This window comes from Somniosus microcephalus, chromosome 3, assembly GCF_052327205.1.
Source record: "Somniosus microcephalus isolate GS21.2 chromosome 3, FLI_Smic_1.0, whole genome shotgun sequence".
Classification (NCBI taxonomy): Eukaryota; Metazoa; Chordata; class Chondrichthyes; order Squaliformes; family Somniosidae; genus Somniosus; species Somniosus microcephalus.
In genome coordinates this window covers 22484163-22503483 of record NC_140989.1, presented here as the reverse complement: position 1 = coordinate 22503483, position 19321 = coordinate 22484163, and the positions used below count along the sequence as shown (strand labels likewise).

General features: G+C 53.3%; 1 protein-coding gene across 1 annotated transcript in view; it reads left to right on the top strand.

Annotated features, from left to right (window-relative positions):
* The window catches only part of heca (HECA ribonucleoprotein granule regulator), a 62553-nt gene that overhangs the window by 41689 nt on the left and 1543 nt on the right, over nt 1-19321 (top strand). The window contains 1 exon segment of the mRNA XM_085979257.1: nt 7992-8146. Coding sequence (XP_085835383.1) covers nt 7992-8146 — 155 coding nt within the window.

Below are 19321 nucleotides of genomic sequence, written 5' to 3'. Positions count from 1 at the left end.
ACTGGACCACGTATGTAGAAAGAGTCGAGGTATATTGCGGGCAGCACGGTGGCATAGTGGTTAGCACTGTTGCCTCACAGCGCCAGGGCCCCGGGTTCGAATCCGGCCTCGGGTGACTGTCTGTGTGGAGTTTGCACATTCTCCCCGTGTTTGCGTGGGTTTTCTCCGGGTGCTCCGGTTTCCTCCCTCAGTCCAAAGATGTGTGGGTTAGGTTGATTGGCTATGATAAATTGACCCTTAGTGTTAGGGGGATTAAAATATATGGGGTTATGGAGATAGGGTGGGATATGTGTTGGTGTAGGGGTTACGGGGATCGGGTGGGATATGTGTCGGTGCAGGTTCGATGGGCCGAAATGGCCTCTATCTGCACTGTGGGGTTTCTGTGATTCTGTGATATTGCGAGGCAAACGAAATAGCCAATGAGAAAAAGGCATCGCTATTGCTAAATTTAATGGGCGCAAAAACGTACGGCCTATTGCGGGACCTGATTACTCCAGCCAAACCAAAGGCGAAGAGTTTTAACGAAATTGTTGCTATCCTACAGGAACACCTAAATCCTACACCGCTGCTGATAGCAGAAAGATTTAAATTCCACAGCAGAAATCAGCATAAAGATGAGAGCAATGCTGATTACCTTACGGAACTACGCAAGCTATCAAAGCACTGCCAGTTCGGAGCAGGACTGGCAGATACCTTACGGGACAAATTTGTCTGTGGACTCCTGAGTGAAGGAACCCAGAAGAGGTTACTCTCGGAGAAAGAGCTGACGCTAGATAAGGCTTTCAGCGTGGCAGTATCGTACGAAGCAGCAGCAAGGGGAGCTGTGGAAATACAACAAAAGCCACAGGAATACGGTACCCATGAAATGACACGGGGATTTGCAAAATGTTATCGCTGCGGCAGAACAAACCATGACCAGAAGGACTGCTGATCCAAGGACAAAATATGCAGGCAATGCGGAAAGATGGGACACATTGCACGAGTTTGCAGGTCTGGGAAGAAGACCAACGACAACAAAAAGGCTACTAAGGAACCGTACAGGAAAGTACAAAAGATGACGGACAGTAGTTCCGAAGACCAGATGAGCGACAGTGAATCCGGGAACAGGAGACTAAGCTGTCTCAAACTTCACAACGTAATCGCAAAAGAGGATCACCGAACCATTTGGGTCACCCTCACGATAGCAGGGTCCCAAGTCAAAATGGAATTGGATACAGGATCAGCTCTAACCGTCATGAATCGACGAGACTACGAGCGGCTATTCTCACACATACCCTTGAGAGAGACATCCATTGTCTTGAGGACGTATACGGGGCAAAAAGTATACCCCAGAGGAAAAATAAGGGTGCCTGTCGAATACAACGGCAAGAAAATACGGAAATTGTATCTCTACATACTGCAAGATGGTGGACCACCGTTATTGGGATGTGAATGGATCAGAAAGATAAGTTTAGACTGGCACTCCATTCAGGCACTGACGGTGGCTGGTAAAAAGGATGACGACGTCACTCCTGGACGATTGTCAACAATCTTAGCTGACGCCAAAGAGGTATTTCAACAAGAACTGAGCACTCTTAAAGGCGTAACTGCCTCAATAAAAATAGAGGAGAATGCAATTCCCAAGTTTTTCAAAGCAAGACCGGTACCATATGCAATTTGCCCAGCCGCCGAGGCAGAGCTGGAGAATCTGGAGAATGCAGGCGTGTTATCTAAGGTAGACTGGAGCGAGTGGGCGACACCCATCGTTCCTGTCATGAAGAAAACGTTAAACAATAAGTCTGAGGAGCCAAGGAAGGTTTGCATCTGTGGGGACTTCAAGGTGACGGTGAACCCAATCCTTCACACAGTACAATATCCTCTTCCAAGGATAGAAGATATCTTCGCCTCACTATCTGGAGGGAAGCATTTTACAAAAATTGACCTAGCACAAGCATATTTGCAGATGGAGGTTGAAGAATCCTCTAGGAAGTATCTCACGATAAACACTCACAAAGGTCTTTACCAGTATAATCGACTGGTATTCGGAGTAGCATCAGCTCCGGCGATATGGCAAAGAGTGATGGAACAAGTCCTGCAAGGGATTCCGGGGACTCAGTGTTACTTGGACGACATCCTAGTGACCGGTGAAGATGACAGTGAACACCTTGCCAACCTAGAGCAGGTGCTCACTAGACTACGTGAACATGGGCTACGAGCCAATCGCCCCAAGTGCGAGTTTTTTAAGAAACAGATATCGTACTGTGGTCACGTGATTGATGAAGAGGGGTTGCATAAGTCCCCTGACAAAATTGAAGCGGTAGTTAAGGCTCCAGTGCCTGAAAATGTGTCGCAACTGAGGTCATTCCTCGGATTGGTGAATTACTACCATAAGTTTTTGCCGAATTTGTCCACAATTCTGCACCCACTGAATGCCCTACTACGAACGGGAGTAGCATGGAAATGGAGCGATGAATGTAAGCGGGCCTTTCAGAAGAGTAAGGACCTAATCACTTCGAGAAGTATTGGCTCACTACAACCCATCACTGGCGTGTGATGCGTCTCCCTACGGCATTGGGGCGGTACTGTCACATAAATTCCTTGATGGTTCCGAGAGGCCGATAGCTTTTGCGTCACGCTCGTTAACTTCAGCCGAGCGTAACTACGCCCAGATTGACAGAGAGGCCCTCAGCCTGGTATGGGGGGTGAAGAAGTTTAATCACTACCTGCACGGTCAGAAATTTACTCTACTAACTGATCATCAACCTCTCGTCTCCATTTTCAACCCTCAGAAGGGCGTACCGATAATGACAGCACAACGGCTACAGAGGTGGTCTCCTTTCCTAGGGGCACACCAATATGACATCGAGTACAAAGGAACTAAACAGCATGGGAATGCTGATGGATTGTCGCGCCTACCATTGCCGACGGTGGAAGAAGAACTTGCAGTGGATCCAGTGGAGATATTCCACTCGACCATAGTCGAATGTCTCCCAGTGACGAATGCAAACATAGAAAAGGAAACACGAAATGACCCGACACTCTCCTGGGTCTATGATTTAACGGTGAAGGGATAGCCAGCACATGGCGAACCACTGCTGCCAGCATTCTCGCCGAGAAGAGAACAGCTGTCAGTGTGCAGAGGAACCTTGATGTGTGGATCCAGAGTAGTAATTCCACCCAAATTGAAGGATAGAGTGCTCAATGAGCTTCATGAGGGTCATCTGGGAGGGGTAAAAATGAAGAAGTTAGCCAGAGCATTTGTGTGGTGGCCGGGAATCGATAGAGAAATCGAAGAGATGACCAAGAGCTGTACAGGATGCCAGAAGGTCCAAAACGCCCCACCACAAGCCCCTCTACATCCATGGGAGTGGCCCTCATCTCCATGGCAAAGGGTGCACATTGATTTTGCTGGTCCCTTTATGGACTCGATGTTTTTAATTGCGGTGGATGCACATTCAAAGTGGCCAGAGGTGGTAATAATGTCCTCAACCACCACAGAAAAAACTATCACAGTCTTACGAACCATATTCGCCAGGAATGGGCTGCCTGAACAGATTTGCTCTGACAATGGACCACAGTTTGTGTCTGAAGAGTTCCGGAGGTTCTTAAAGAACAATGGTGTTAAGCATTACACATCCGCCCCATATCATCCAGCCACTAATGGATTGGCCGAGAGGTTTGTTCAAACATTCAAGAAGGCTATCAAGGCAATGTGTAATGAAGATATACCCCTACAACACAAGGTGGATAACTTCTTGTTTGCCTACCGGAATGCGACACATGCGATTACCAACCAAACTCCAGCCATGATGTTCTTCAATCGAAGACTACGATGCCGCTTGGATTTGGTTAAGCCAAACATCAGAAGAGATGTAGAGAACAGACAGTTTCAGAATATGAATGAAAGGCCGACCAAGAGTTTTAAGATAGGTCAACCAGTTTTGGCCCGGGACTACCGCACAGAGAAATGGCAGCCAGGAACGATCTGCACACGGCAAGGACCTCTAATGTATACCGTGGACGTTGGAGAGAGCATTGTAAGACGCCATGCTGACCAGATTTTAGAGTCACTGGAAAACGTCAACTCCACACCACTATCTGATACACCTGGTGATGAAACCGAAGTACCAATTGCATCTGCCGTAGAATTGGTGATATTGGAAGCAGACGGACCAAACAACGACATTGATCCCGACTCAACCTTGCCAGAAGAACCTGATACCCCAAAGAGGCGTTATCCAGACAGAATCAGGAAGCCTCCTCAAAGACTGAACTTATAATTGCTTAACTTCAACCAATGTATCTAGCAACCGTAATTGTAATTAGTTATTATTTCGTTGTTAAATGAATGTTATGTACTGTTTATCTAAAAGGGGAGGAATTGTTGTGTATGTACCTTTAAGGGAATAACTGGTCTCAGACTGCAGTACCGGCAGTGACCACCCCTGTATAAAAGGCCCTAGCAGGCTTCTGTAGTTTCAGTTTCCAGGTTGCCTCCATTCAGTAAAGACTTGTTATAATCAACTCCTGCAGTCCGTGTCTCAATTATACACGGACATAATAAATCCCTCTAATTACACCAGTTAAATGGTTTACCAACACTCACTCTGCACCAGAAAGGCCGCCTTAACTACAACCCACAGAGTTAAAGTTTGAAAAGAGCACCTAACACCCCACTTACCCTAACTCACACTTACCCAAACTCACAGCACTCTTTGCTGACTCGCACTCAGTGCTTGCTCGCACTAGCACTGGTCTTTTTATACTGTTTGTTTGTTTACAGCCAAATGAGTCACCCCTGCTGATTGGTTAGAAAACTGGTTTCCACTGCCTGCTGTGCCAATTTACTCCTACTCCTACTTCACGCAAAGGGTAGTGAAAATCTGGAACGCTCCCCTAAAAAGACACTGGAGCTTTCAAGACCGAGATCGCTAGATTTTTGTTGGGTAAGGGGTTAGGGTAAGGGGTAAGCCATTTAGGACTGATGAGGAATTTCTTCACCCAGAGAGTGGTGAACCTGTGGAATTCTCTACCAAAGAAGACAGTTGTGGCCAATTCATTAAATATATTCAAGAAGGAGTTAGATATATTTCTTAAGGCTAAGGGGATCAAGGGATATGGGGAGAAGGCAGGGACAGGCTACTGAATTTGGATGATCAGCCATGATCTCATTGAATGGCGGAGCAGGCTCGAGGGGCCGAATGGCCTACTCCTGCTCATATCTTCTATGTAAGGGTATCGAGGGATCTGGAGCTACGGTGGGTAAATGGAGTTGCGATACAGATCAGCCATGAGCTAAAAGAAAGAAACACTTGCATTTCTATAGCGCCTTTCACAACCTCAGGACCTCCCAAAGCGCTTTACAGCCAATGAAGTACTTTTTGAAGTGTAGTCACTGTTGTAATGTAGGAAACTCAGCAGCCAATTTGCGCACAGCAAGCTCCCACAAACAGCAATGTGATAAATGACCCGATAATCTGTTTTTTAGTGATGTTGATTGAGGGGTAAATATTGGCTCGGGACACCGGGGAGAACTCCATGGGATCACTCGCGTCCATGTGAGAGGGCAGACCAGGCCTCGGTTTAACGTCTCATCTGAAAGACGGCACCTCCGACAGTGCAGCACTCTTCTCAGCACTGCACTGGGAGTGTCCGACTAGATTTTTTTTTTTTTTTTTGTGCGGGACTTGAACCCACAGCCTTCTGACACCCGAGACGAGAGTGCTACCAACTGAGCCACAACTGACACCTAATAGGATGGAGGAGCAGGCTCAAAGGGCTGAATGGCCTCCTCCTGTTCTTGTGATCCTATGGCAGTCGATTGACCCAGACCTGCGTGTCGGGAGCCCGGTGCCTCCAGCATGGGATTTAGTGCAATGTCACATCAACCTCTGTACCCTACATGGAAGGAGGACTTCGCCCCTTTAAAATATACTTTAATATCTGTGCACCAACCCTTACCGTTTACAGTAAACCTGTCGACGATGCGGATCGCCCTTTACTAAGGTCATCGCCCGCTCTTTACCCAGGAGCCTGCCTACATGCGGGAGGGGGAAAGGGTGCAAGGAATCATGGAGCTCAGTTTTAGTGCGCTGCTTGTGTTTGAGGGCTGGGAGTAACGGAGAGATTGGCCTCGTGTAGCGCGTTATCATCAGCTTGTTGTATGAAGAAAAATCTAAAGGGGGGTAATTTTGACTTTGGGCAAGAGTGTAAAACGGGTGACAGTGAGCCACCAGCCCGATTCACCCCTCTCCCCATTTTCAATTCAGACTGAAGTCAATGGAAGTAAAAATGGGGGCAGATGTGAAACGGGCTGCTGACTTGCTGTCACCTTTTTTACACTCTGCACAAAGTCATCTATCCTGCTAGGTTTTAATGTTGTGCGATTTGCTTCACCTCTGGCTCCCAACCACCTGTAACTGCTGCAGATTCACCCCAGTGTTATGTGACTCAAACCGCTCCCTCCAGATACGAGGGATGTTTGGAAGCTCTGAAACCTACAGTTTTGCTGCTGCTGCTGGATGTCGAGTTCAGCTGGAGGCGATATGAACACTTTGTATGTCCCACCCCCTCTACCCCTCACTGGAATCCCAGTGCCAACAGCGAACGCACTTTGCTGCAGTCGCTCTCCGGATTCAGCAGGGGGAGGGGAGGGGAGGGAGAGGAGAAATTGAGGAGAGGGGGAGAAGAATTTTTTATCATGTGCAGCGTCAACACCCAAGCCTGATCCTGCTATCCAAATATGGTTATTTTTCACGAGGGCCATGAGACAGCGATCAGGAGCAGGAGCCCTGATCCACCAAGCCAGGATCATACATTTCTCTTGCAGCCTCCTTACTGCTTCCCTGCCTGAAATCAGCTCAGACCAAGAAATTCCCACCTCCCGAGTCTTAGAAAATAACACAGAAAGGCTTCAAAACTCATCAGTCCTCCTCCTCCCACCACCCACCGCACGCAGCCTCATTTGGAGCAGAGCACCAGGGCGGACCCGATGGTCTGTATCTGTGCTGTCGCATTCTGTGACTGACTCTCCGGAGACGAGGGGAGTTTGTAAAACACCAAAAACACACCCTTTCGAGAAGAGCTGGTTCAGATGCCAAAAGATTCCTTAAAAGAAAAAGAACTTGCATTTCTATAGCGCCTTTCACAACCTCAGGACGTCCCAAAGCGCTTTACAGCCAATGAAGTACTTTTTGAAGTGTGGTCACTGTTGTAATGTAGGAAACGCGGCAGCCAATTTGCGCACAGCAAGCTCCCACAAACAGCAATGTGATAAATGACCAGATCATCTGTTTTTAGTGATGTTGGTTGAGGGATAAATATTGGCCAGGACACCGGGGAGAACTCCCCTGCTCATCTTCAAAATAGTGCAATGGGAATATTTACGTCCACCTGAGAGAGCAGGCGAGGCCCCGGTATAACGTCTCATCCGAAAGACGGCATCTCTGACAGTGCAGCGCTCCCTCAGCACTGCACTGGGAGTGTCGGCCTAGATTTTGTGCTCAAGTCTCTGGAGTGGGACTTGAACCCACAACCTTCTGACTCGGAAGTGAGAGTGCTATCCACTTAGCCTAGGTTCTCCTTATCCTGATGGTCTTATGCGAGTTGAAAATTTTGCATTAAAAATCTTATGCATATATACACTTCCTGATGTCATGATTTTTGGTCACACTTTTATGTCAATATTTAACTCCGAAATGTCCTATGTAAACATTTCGAATGGAAATCCTATATGTAAACAGTCGCGGTAATTGCGTAGTTGCAAGTTTTGTCCACTAGATGGTGACGTGGAGCGAGTTTCTGAATGCTGGTCAAATTCTGGTGCCAGCGTGTGTGTAACTAACTCGTATACTGACCATAGGCAGCGTCACAGCCAGCTTACTAGGTGTAATTTAAACGTGCCTTGCGTAAGAGCTAAGTTTTCTAGCTGCTACAAATAATAATGTCTCTACTGTAAATGGTATCGGCAAAAGTGGGACCTGACCCAAATCCTGCCCGTGGTTTTATTGCAGGGAGGCTCATGCACCTCTATGCCATTTGCGTGGACTGCCTAGAAGGGGTGCATAAGATAATTTGCATCAAATGCAAGTCGCGCTGGGACGGGAGCTGGCACCAGCTGGGAACCATGTACACTTACGACATCCTGGCTGCGTCTCCGTGCTGTCAGGTGGGTATCGCACGTCTGTCATTTGTCTGTCTCTCTTTCCATTTAAAGTTGATTCCCCAGCAGGTGTGTGTGTCCATTTAGGACTGAGATGTGGAGAAATTTCTTCACTTGAGGGCTGTGAATCTTTGGAATTCTCTACCCCAGAGGGCTGTGGATGCTCAGTCGTTGAGTATATTCATAGATCGATAGATTTTTGGACTCTAGGGGAATCAAGGGATATGGGGATAGAAACATAGAAACATAGAAGATAGGAGCAGGAGTAGGCCATTCGGCCCCTCGAGCCTGCTCCGCCATTCAGTGCGATCATGGCTGATCATCCAAATTCAGTACCCTGTCCCTGCTTTCTCCCCATATCCCTTGATCCCTTTAATCTTAAGAAATATATCTAACTCCTTCTTGAATATATTTAATGAATTGGCCTCAACTGTCTTCTGTGGTAGAGAATTCCACAGGTTCACCACTCTCTGGGTGAAGAAATTCCTCCTCATCTCTGTCCTAAATGGCTTACCCCTTAGACTGTGACCCCTGGTTCTGGACTCCCCCGCCATCGGGAACAGCCTTCCTGCATCTAGTCTGTCTAGTCCTGTTAGAATTTTATAAGTTTCAGTGAGATCCCCTCTCATTCTTCTAAATCTAGCGAATATAAGCCTAATCGACCCAATCTCTCCTCGTACGTCATTCCTGCCATCCCAGGTATCAGTCTGGTGAATCTTCGCTGCACTCCCTCCATGGCAAGAACATCCTTCCTCAGATAAGGCGACCAAAACTGCACACAATACTCAAGGTGTGGTCTCACCAAGGCCCTGTACAACTGCAGCAAGACATCCTTGTTCCTGTACTCAAACCCCCTCGCTACGAAGGCCAACATGCCATTTGCCTTCTTAACTGCCTGCTGCACCTGCATGCTTACCTTCAGCGACTGGTGCACAAGGACACCCAGGTCTCGTTGAACTTCCCCTTCTCCCAATCTATTGCCGTTCAGATAATCTACCTTCCTGTTTTTGCCACCGAAGTGGATAACATTTATCCACATTATACTACATCTGCCATGCATCTGCCCAACCTGTCCAATTCGTACTGGAGTTTCTCTGCATCCTCCTCACAGCACACATGCCCATGCAGCTTTGTGTCATCTGCAAACCTGGAGATATTACATCTAGTTCCCTCGTCTAGATCATTTATATATATATTGTGAATAGCTGGGGTCCAAGGTACCCCACTAGTCACTGCCTCCCACTCGGAAAAAGACCCGTTTATTCCAACTCTTTGCTTCCTGTCTGCCAACTAATTTTCTATCCAAGGATAGCGCAGGAAAGTGGAGTTGAGGTCGAAGATCAGCCATGATCTTCTTGAATGGCGGAGCAGGCTCGAGGGGCTGTATGGCCGACTCCTGCTCCTAATTCTTATGTTGTTATGATCAGGAGTGGAGGCCTTGCATGGATTTCTTGACCCCCCCCTTCTGGTTCTCTAGCCTCACGGTCTCTGTTGATGTCTGGCACTGCCACCTGGCTGAAATTAGACTCTCATAATTGTAACACCAAGTGTTGCTTGTTCAAAACCATCTTGAAAATGTATTAACGAGGAAAGGCCTTTCAACCCATTCTTCTCACTCAATCCATCCTCCTCACTCAGTTGTTCATGAGGTGTCAGCCGTAGCTCAGTGGGCAGCACTCTCGCCTCTGAGTCAGAAGGTTGTGGATTCAAGTCCCACTCCAGGGACTTGAGCACATGATTAATAATATAATAATAATTCAACTTTATTGTACAATGCACAAGTACATGAACAATGAAATGTGATCTTGCAAGCTCCCATGAGTCCAGTACAAATAACATTAACATTAAACGTAAATAGCACCGTCCTGGGAGAAGCAAAGCCGCTGTGTCTGTGCGCGCCACCATTCCATTTTCACCATTCCTCCTGTCCGACAATCTTCAGCCCAACGCCCAGGCCTGCTCACCAGCCACCCCTCCTCGGGGCTCCTTCCGTGACCTTCTGCACCTGGTCTTCCCTGATGGTCACCCCTCCAGGTACTAACCAGGGCCTGGCTCTGTTTAGCTTCGCAAGCCTTGCCAGTGACCCTGTCCCTAGTACCAGGAACAGACACTCCCAGTGCACTACTGAGGGAGCGCTGCACTGTCGGAGGTGCCGTCCTTTGAATGAGCCATTAAACCGAGGCCCCGTCTGCCCTCTCAGGTGGATGTAAAAAGATCCCACGGCCACTATTTTGAAGAAGGACAGTGAAGTTCTCCCCAGTGTCCTGGCCAACATTTATACCTCCACCAACATAAAAGTTTACCTGGTCATTATCGCATTGTATTTGTGAGAGCTTGCTGTGTGCAAATCGCTGCCGCGTTTCCTACATTACAACAGTGACGCACTTCAAAAAGTACTTCATTGGCTGTAAAGCGCTTTTGGGACTCGATTGAATTCAAATTCTCAAAAAAGCCATGGCGGGATTTGAACTCATGGCCTTTGGATTACTAGTCCAGAAACATAACCACTACGCAAGCATACCCCATCTGCTAGGTTTACTTGATCTAGGAGGATACGGCTGCCCTCACCCAACACCCAGCACGCCCTCGCAGCAGGGGGTCACTTGGGATGGGGGGAGGGGTGCCTCTTGGGGTGTCCCAACTACCCCACCCTGGCTTTGATCAGCACAGACTGAGGATCAACCTTGGCCTATCCTGATCTGCAGTGCTCAGTTACTCTGCATTTGCCCGAAAGACCCATTGTGATTGGAAGGGTTCACCTCTTATATATATTTGTTTTGCCCCTACTCTACGAAGTATTGTCATTTCAAGCTTTTCTATGAGGGCAGATAGTGTGGGACTGGAATTATGTCTGTGGGCCAGACTGGGTAAGGGTGGCAGGTTCCTTCCCCTGAAGGACATCAGTGAACCAGTTGGGTTTATACAACAATCTGGCAGCTTTCATGGTCAATTTTTTGGTGCCAGCCCACAGATTGATTGGTGCCAGATACTGACCGCTGGGCCACCAAGGATTAATAGACTTCATGTGCTGCAAAATGGACATCATCTCCCAAACTGCAGTTCCAGCAAACTTGTCAAAAATTGATGTGGGTGGACTGCTCGGTACAGTGAAGGGTTCACGAGATGAAGCGAGTCAGGTGGAACAGCCAGTTGTGGAATAAGTTGCCAGGGAAGGCCATTGAAAGGGACAGTACCGCTGGGAGGGTTTCTGGAGCGAGAAGGGTCTGAGGGATGGAGCGGGAATGTGGGGAGGCGGATTTATTTCCTGAAAAAGGGGCGAAGTCGCAAACATTTCCGTCACCAATCGAGGGAAAAGGTCTGCCTGTCTCTCTCTCTCTCTGCCTGTCTCTCTCTCTCTCTCTGCCTGTCTCTCTCTCTCTGCCTGTCTCTCTGCCTCTCTCTCTCTCTCTGCCTGTCACTCTCTCTCTCTCTGCCTGTCACACTCTCTCTCTCTGCCTGTCGCTCTCTCTCTCTCTGCCTGTCGCTCTCTCTCTCTGCCTGTCGCTCTCTCTCTCTGCCTGTCGCTCTCTCTCTCTGCCTGTCGCTCTCTCTCTCTGCCTGTCGCTCTCTCGCTCTGCCTGTCGCTCTCTCGCTCTGCCTGTCGCTCTCTCTCTCTGCCTGACGCTCTCTCTCTCTGCCTGTCGCTCTCTCTCTCTGCCTGTCGCTCTCTCTCTCTGCCTGTCGCTCTCTCTCTCTCTGCCTGTCGCTCTCTCTCTCTGCCTGTCGCTCTCTCTCTCTGCCTGTCGCTCTCTCTGCCTGTCGCTCTCTCTCTCTGCCTGTCGCTCTCTCTCTCTGCCTGTCGCTCTCTCTCTCTGCCTGTCGCTCTCTCTCTCTGCCTGTCGCTCTCTCTCTCTGCCTGTCGCTCTCTCTCTCTGCCTGTCGCTCTCTCTCTCTGCCTGTCGCTCTCTCTCTCTGCCTGTCGCTCTCGCTCTCTGCCTGTCGCTCTCGCTCTCTGCCTGTCGCTCTCGCTCTCTGCCTGTCGCTCTCGCTCTCTGCCTGTCGCTCTCGCTCTCTGCCTGTCGCTCTCTCTCTCTGCCTGTCGCTCTCTCTCTCTGCCTGTCGCTCTCTCTCTCTGCCTGTCGCTCTCGCTCTCTGCCTGTCGCTCTCTCTCTCTGCCTGTCGCTCTCTCTCTCTGCCTGTCGCTCTCGCTCTCTGCCTGTCGCTCTCTCTCTCTGCCTGTCGCTCTCCCTCTCTGCCTGTCGCTCTCCCTCTCTGCCTGTCGCTCTCCCTCTCTGCCTGTCGCTCTCTCTCTCTGCCTGTCGCTCTCTCTCTCTCTGCCTGTCGCTCTCTCTCTCTGCCTGTCGCTCTCTCTCTCTGCCTGTCGCTCTCTCTCTCTGCCTGTCGCTCTCTCTCTCTGCCTGTCGCTCTCTCTCTCTGCCTGTCGCTCTCTCTCTCTGCCTGTCGCTCTCTCTGCCTGTCGCTCTCTCTCTCTGCCTGTCGCTCTCTCTCTCTGCCTGTCGCTCTCTCTCTCTGCCTGTCGCTCTCTCTCTCTGCCTGTCGCTCTCTCTGCCTGTCGCTCCCTCTCTCTGACTGTCGCTCTCTCTCTCTGCCTGTCGCTCTCTCTCTCTGCCTGTCGCTCTCTCTCTCTGCCTGTCGCTCTCTCTCTCTGCCTGTCGCTCTCTCTCTCTGCCTGTCGCTCTCTCTCTCTGCCTGTCGCTCTCTCCCTCTGCCTGTCGCTCTCTCCCTCTGCCTGTCGCTCTCTCCCTCTGCCTGTCGCTCTCTCCCTCTGCCTGTCGCTCTCTCCCTCTGCCTGTCGCTCTCTCCCTCTGCCTGTCGCTCTCTCCCTCTGCCTGTCGCTCTCGCTCTCTGCCTGTCGCTCTCTCTCTCTGCCTGTCGCTCTCTCTCTGCCTGTCGCTCTCTCTCTCTGCCTGTCGCTCTCTCTCTCTGCCTGTCGCTCTCTCTCTCTGCCTGTCGCTCTCTCTCTCTGCCTGTCGCTCTCTCTCTCTGCCTGTCGCGCTCTCTCTCTGCCTGTCGCTCTCTCTGCCTGTCGCTCTCTCTCTCTGCCTGTCGCTCTCTCCCTCTGCCTGTCGCTCTCTCCCTCTGCCTGTCGCTCTCTCCCTCTGCCTGTCGCGCTCTCCCTCTGCCTGTCGCGCTCTCCCTCTGCCTGTCGCGCTCTCCCTCTGCCTGTCGCGCTCTCTCTCTGCCTGTCGCGCTCTCTCTCTGCCTGTCGCTCTCTCTGCCTGTCGCTCTCTCTCTCTGCCTGTCGCTCTCTCCCTCTGCCTGTCGCTCTCTCCCTCTGCCTGTCGCGCTCTCCCTCTGCCTGTCGCGCTCTCCCTCTGCCTGTCGCGCTCTCCCTCTGCCTGTCGCGCTCTCCCTCTGCCTGTCGCGCTCTCCCTCTGCCTGTCGCGCTCTCCCTCTGCCTGTCGCTCTCTCCCTCTGCCTGTCGCTCTCTCCCTCTGCCTGTCGCTCTCTCCCTCTGCCTGTCGCTCTCTCCCTCTGCCTGTCGCTCTCTCCCTCTGCCTGTCGCTCTCTCCCTCTGCCTGTCGCTCTCTCCCTCTGCCTGTCGCTCTCTCCCTCTGCCTGTCGCTCTCTCCCTCTGCCTGTCGCGCTCTCCCTCTGCCTGTCGCGCTCTCCCTCTGCCTGTCGCTCTCTCCCTCTGCCTGTCGCTCTCTCCCTCTGCCTGTCGCGCTCTCCCTCTGCCTGTCGCGCTCTCCCTCTGCCTGTCGCGCTCTCCCTCTGCCTGTCGCGCTCTCCCTCTGCCTGTCGCGCTCTCCCTCTGCCTGTCGCGCTCTCCCTCTGCCTGTCGCGCTCTCCCTCTGCCTGTCGCGCTCTCCCTCTGCCTGTCGCGCTCTCCCTCTGCCTGTCGCGCTCTCGCTCTGCCTGTCGCGCTCTCCCTCTGCCTGTCGCTCTCTCCCTCTGCCTGTCGCTCTCTCCCTCTGCCTGTCGCTCTCTCCCTCTGCCTGTCGCTCTCTCCCTCTGCCTGTCGCTCTCTCCCTCTGCCTGTCGCTCTCTCCCTCTGCCTGTCGCTCTCTCCCTCTGCCTGTCGCTCTCTCCCTCTGCCTGTCGCTCTCTCCCTCTGCCTGTCGCTCTCTCCCTCTGCCTGTCGCTCTCTCCCTCTGCCTGTCGCTCTCTCCCTCTGCCTGTCGCGCTCTCCCTCTGCCTGTCGCGCTCTCCCTCTGCCTGTCGCGCTCTCCCTCTGCCTGTCGCGCTCTCCCTCTGCCTGTCGCGCTCTCCCTCTGCCTGTCGCGCTCTCCCTCTGCCTGTCGCGCTCTCCCTCTGCCTGTCGCTCTCTCCCTCTGCCTGTCGCTCTCTCCCTCTGCCTGTCGCTCTCTCCCTCTGCCTGTCGCTCTCTCCCTCTGCCTGTCGCTCTCTCTCTCTGCCTGTCGCTCTCTCCCTCTGCCTGTCGCTCTCTCCCTCTGCCTGTCGCTCTCTCCCTCTGCCTGTCGCTCTCTCCCTCTGCCTGTCGCTCTCTCCCTCTGCCTGTCGCTCTCTCCCTCTGCCTGTCGCTCTCTCCCTCTGCCTGTCGCGCTCTCCCTCTGCCTGTCGCGCTCTCCCTCTGCCTGTCGCGCTCTCCCTCTGCCTGTCGCGCTCTCCCTCTGCCTGTCGCGCTCTCCCTCTGCCTGTCGCGCTCTCCCTCTGCCTGTCGCTCTCTCCCTCTGCCTGTCGCTCTCTCCCTCTGCCTGTCGCTCTCTCCCTCTGCCTGTCGCTCTCTCCCTCTGCCTGTCGCTCTCTCCCTCTGCCTGTCGCTCTCTCTCTCTGCCTGTCGCTCTCTCCCTCTGCCTGTCGCTCTCTCCCTCTGCCTGTCGCTCTCTCCCTCTGCCTGTCGCTCTCTCCCTCTGCCTGTCGCTCTCTCCCTCTGCCTGTCGCTCTCTCCCTCTGCCTGTCGCTCTCTCCCTCTGCCTGTCGCGCTCTCCCTCTGCCTGTCGCGCTCTCCCTCTGCCTGTCGCGCTCTCCCTCTGCCTGTCGCGCTCTCCCTCTGCCTGTCGCGCTCTCCCTCTGCCTGTCGCGCTCTCCCTCTGCCTGTCGCGCTCTCCCTCGGCCTGTCGCGCGCTCCCTCGGCCTGTCGCGCGCTCTCCCTCTGCCTGCCTCTCTCTCTCTCTTTCTCTCTGCCTGTCTCTCCCTCTCTCTCTGCCTGTCTCTCTCTCTCTCTCAGCCTGTCTCTCTCTCTCTATCTGCCTCTCTCTCTCGCTCTCTCTCTCTGCCTAGCTCTCTCTCCCTCTGCCTGTCTCTCTGTCTCTCTCTCTTTGCCTGTCTCTCTCTCTCTCTCTCTTTGCCTGTCTCTCTCTCTCTCTGCCTGTCTCTCTCTCTCTCTCTCTCTGTGCCTGTCTCTCTCTCTCTCTGTGCCTGTCTCTCTCTCTCTCTCTGCCTGTCTCTCTCTCGCTGCCTGTCTCTCTTTCTCTCTGCCTGTCTCTCTCGCTCTCTCTCTGCCCGTCTCTCTCTCTCTCTCTCTGCCTGTCGCTCTCTCTCTCTGCCTGTCGCTCTCTCTCTCTGCCTGTCGCTCTCACTCTCTGCCTGTCGCTCTCTCTCTCTGCCTGTCGCTCTCTCTCTCTGCCTGTCGCTCTCTCTCTCTGCCTGTCGCTCTCTCTCTCTGCCTGTCGCTCTCTCTCTCTGCCTGTCGCTCTCTCTCTCTGCCTGTCGCTCTCTCTCTCTGCCTGTCGCTCTCTCTCTCTGCCTGTCGCTCTCTCTCTCTGCCTGTCGCTCTCTCTCTCTGCCTGTCGCTCTCTCTCTCTGCCTGTCGCTCTCTCTCTCTGCCTGTCGCTCTCTCTCTCTGCCTGTCGCTCTCTCCCTCTGCCTGTCGCTCTCTCCCTCTGCCTGTCGCTCTCTCCCTCTGCCTGTCGCTCTCTCCCTCTGCCTGTCGCTCTCTCCCTCTGCCTGTCGCTCTCTCCCTCTGCCTGTCGCGCTCTCCCTCGGCCTGTCGCGCGCTCCCTCGGCCTGTCGCGCGCTCTCTCTCTGCCTGCCTCTCTCTCTCTCTCTCTCTCTTTCTCTCTGCCTGTCTCTCCCTCTCTCTCTGTCTCTGCCTGTCTCTCTCTCTCTCTCAGCCTGTCTCTCTCTCTCTATCTGCCTCTCTCTCTCGCTCTCTCTCTCTGCCTAGCTCTCTCTCCCTCTGCCTGTCTCTCTGTCTCTCTCTCTTTGCCTGTCTCTCTCTCTCTCTCTCTCTTTGCCTGTCTCTCTCTCTCTCTGCCTGTCTCTCTCTCTCTCTCTCTGTGCCTGTCTCTCTCTCTCTCTGTGCCTGACTCTCTCTCTCTGCCTGTCTCTCTCTCTGCCTGTCTCTCTCTCTGCCTGTCTCTCTCTCTCTCTCTGCCTGTCTCTCTCTCTCTCTGCCTGTCTCTCTTTCTCTCTGCCTGTCTCTCTTTCTCTCTGCCTGTCTCTCTCGCTCTCTCTCTGCCCGTCTCTCTCTCTCTCTCTGCCCGTCTCTCTCTGCCTGTCTCTCTCTCTCTCTCTCTCTTTGCCTGTCTCTCTCTCTCTCTCTCTCTCTCTTTGCCTGTCTCTCTCTCTCTCTGCCTGTCCCTCTCTCTCTCTCTCTCTGCCTGTCTCTCTCTCTCTCTCTTTGCCTGTCTCTCTCTCTCTCTCTGCCCGTTTCTCTCTCTCTGCCCGTTTCTCTCTCTCTCCCTCTCTCTCTGCCCGTCTCTCCATCTCTCCCTTTGCCTGTCTCTCTCTCTCTCTCTCTCCCTCTTTGCCTGTCTCTCTCTCTCTCTTTGCCCGTCTCTCTCTCTCTCTCTGCCTGTCTCTCTCTCTCTGCCTGTCTCTCTCTGCCTGTCTTTCTCTCTCTCTGTCTGCCTGTCTCTCTCCCTCTTTTTGCCCGTCTCTCTCTCTGCCTGTCTCTCTCTCTCTCTCTCTCTCTCTCTCTGCCTGTCTCTGCCTGTCTCTCTCTCTGCCTGTCTCTCTCTCTCTCTGCCTGTCTCTCTCTATCTCTGCCTGTCTCCCTCTATCTCTGCCTGTCTCCCTCTCTCTCTGCCTGTCTCTCTCTCTCTCTGCCTGTCTCTCTCTCTCTCTGCCTGTCTCTCTCTCTCTGCCTGTCTCTCTCTCTCTCTCTGCCTGTCTGTCTCTCGCTCTCTCTCTCTCTCTGCCTGTCTCTCTCTCTCTCTCTGCCTGTCTCTCTCTCTGCCTGTCTCTCTCTCTCTGCCTGTCTCTCTCTCTCTGCCTGTCTCTCTCTCTCTCTCTGCCTGTCTGTCTCTCTCTCTGCCTGTCTGTCTGTCTCTCTCTCCCTCTCTCTTCTCTGCCTCTCCCTCCCTCTCTCTCTCTCTCTGCCTGTCTCTCTCTCTCCCTCTCTCTGCCTCTCCCTCCCTCTCTCTCTCTCTCTCTCTCTCTGCCTGTCTCTCTCTCTCTGCCTGTCTCTCTCTATCTCTGCCTGTCTCTCTCTATCTCTGCCTGTCTCTATCTCTGCCTGTCTCTCTCTCTCTCTCTGCCTGTCTGTCTCTCTCTCTCTGCCTGTCTCTCTCTCTCTGCCTGTCTCTCTCTCTCTGCCTGTCTCTCTCTCTCTCTGCCTGTCTCTCTCTCTCTGCCTGTCTCTCTCTCTCTGCCTGTCTGTCTCTCTCTCTCTCTGCCTGTCTCTCTCTCTCTCTCTGCCTGTCTCTCTCTCTGCCTGTCTCTCTCTCTCTGCCTGTCTCTCTCTCTCTCTCTGCCTGTCTGTCTCTCTCTCTGCCTGTCTGTCTGTCTCTCCCTCTGCCTGTCTGTCTCTCTCTCTCTCTCTGCCTGTCTCTCTCTCTCTGCCTGTCTGTCTCTCTCTCTCTCTGCCTGTCTCTCTCTCTCTCTGCCTGTCTCTCTTCTCTGCCTCTCCCTCCCTCTCTCTCTCTCTCTCTGCCTGTCTCTCTCTCTCCCTCTCTCTGCCTCTCCTCCCTCTCTCTCTCTCTCTGCCTCTCTCTCTCTCTCTGCCTGTCTCTCTCTCTCCCTCTCTCTGCCTGTCCTTCTCTCTCTTTCTATCTTATTTCTTTCTCTCTTTGTCTTTTTCTTTATGGTTTCTCTTTCTGTGTGCCTGCCTGCCTTCCTTCTGTTCTAGCTTTTTTCTTTCTTATTCCATGCAGCATTTAATCCCCTCAAAATCCAGTTTCTTAACAACAGCTTACATTTATATAGCGGCTTTAACCTGGGCAAATGGGGAAAACGGACTCGCTTCAACGGAGTAAAGATTTAAGAGGGGGAGCCAAGCACTTGGTCATAGATGTTGGTTTTAAGAAGGGTCTTAGAGATGGAGAAATGAGGTGGAGGGAATGCCAGGAAGTTGGAACAAGGTGGCTGAATGCACGGCTACTAATGGTGGAGCGAAGGGAGGGGTGGGATGGTCAGTACTGGGGGTGGAGCGAGGGGGAGGGGTGGGATGGTCAGTACTGGGGGTGGGGCGAGGGGGAGGGGTGGGATGGTCAGTACTGGGGTGGGGCGAGGGGGAGGGTGGGATGGTCAGTACTGGGGTGGAGCGAGGGGGAGGGGTGGGATGGTCAGTACTGGGGGTGGGGCGAGGGGGAGGGGTGGGATGGTCAGTACTGGGGGTGGGGCGAGGGGGAGGGGTGGGATGGTCAGTACTGGGGGTGGGGCGAGGGGGAGGGGTGGGGATGGTCAGTACTGGGGGTGGGGCGAGGGGGGAGGGGTGGGATGGTCAGTACTGGGGTGAGGGGAGGGGTGGACAGTACTGGGGGTGGGGCGAGGGGGAGGGGTGGGATGGTCAGTACTGGGGGTGGGGCGAGGGGGAGGGGTGGGATGGTCAGTACTGGGGGTGGGGCGAGGGGGGAGGGGTGGGATGGTCAGTACTGGGGTGAGGGGAGGGGTGGACAGTACTGGGGGCTGGGGGGGAGGGTGGACAGTACTCGGGGTGGGGGGAGGGGTGGGATGGGACGGTCAGTACTGGGGGTGGGGGAGGGGTGGGATGGGATGGTCAGTACTGGGGGGGGAGGGCGGATGGGATGGACATTACTGGGGTTGGGGGGAGGGGTGGATGGGATGGTCAGTACTGGGGGGGTGGGGGAGGGGTGGGATGGGATGGTCAGTACTAGGGGTGGGGGGGAGGGGAGGGATGGGATGGTCAGTACTGGGGGTGGGGCGAGGGGAGGGATGGGATGGTCAGTACTGGGGGGGGTGGGAGGGATGGGATGGTCAGTACTGGGGGTGGGGGGAGGGGAGGGATGGGATGGTCAGTACTGGGGGTGGGGGGGGGAGATTTGAGGGGGAGGGGGGGTGGGGGGGGGGAGATTCGAGGGGGAGGGGGGTGGGGGGGAGATTCGAGGGGGAGGGGGTGGGGGGGAGATTCGA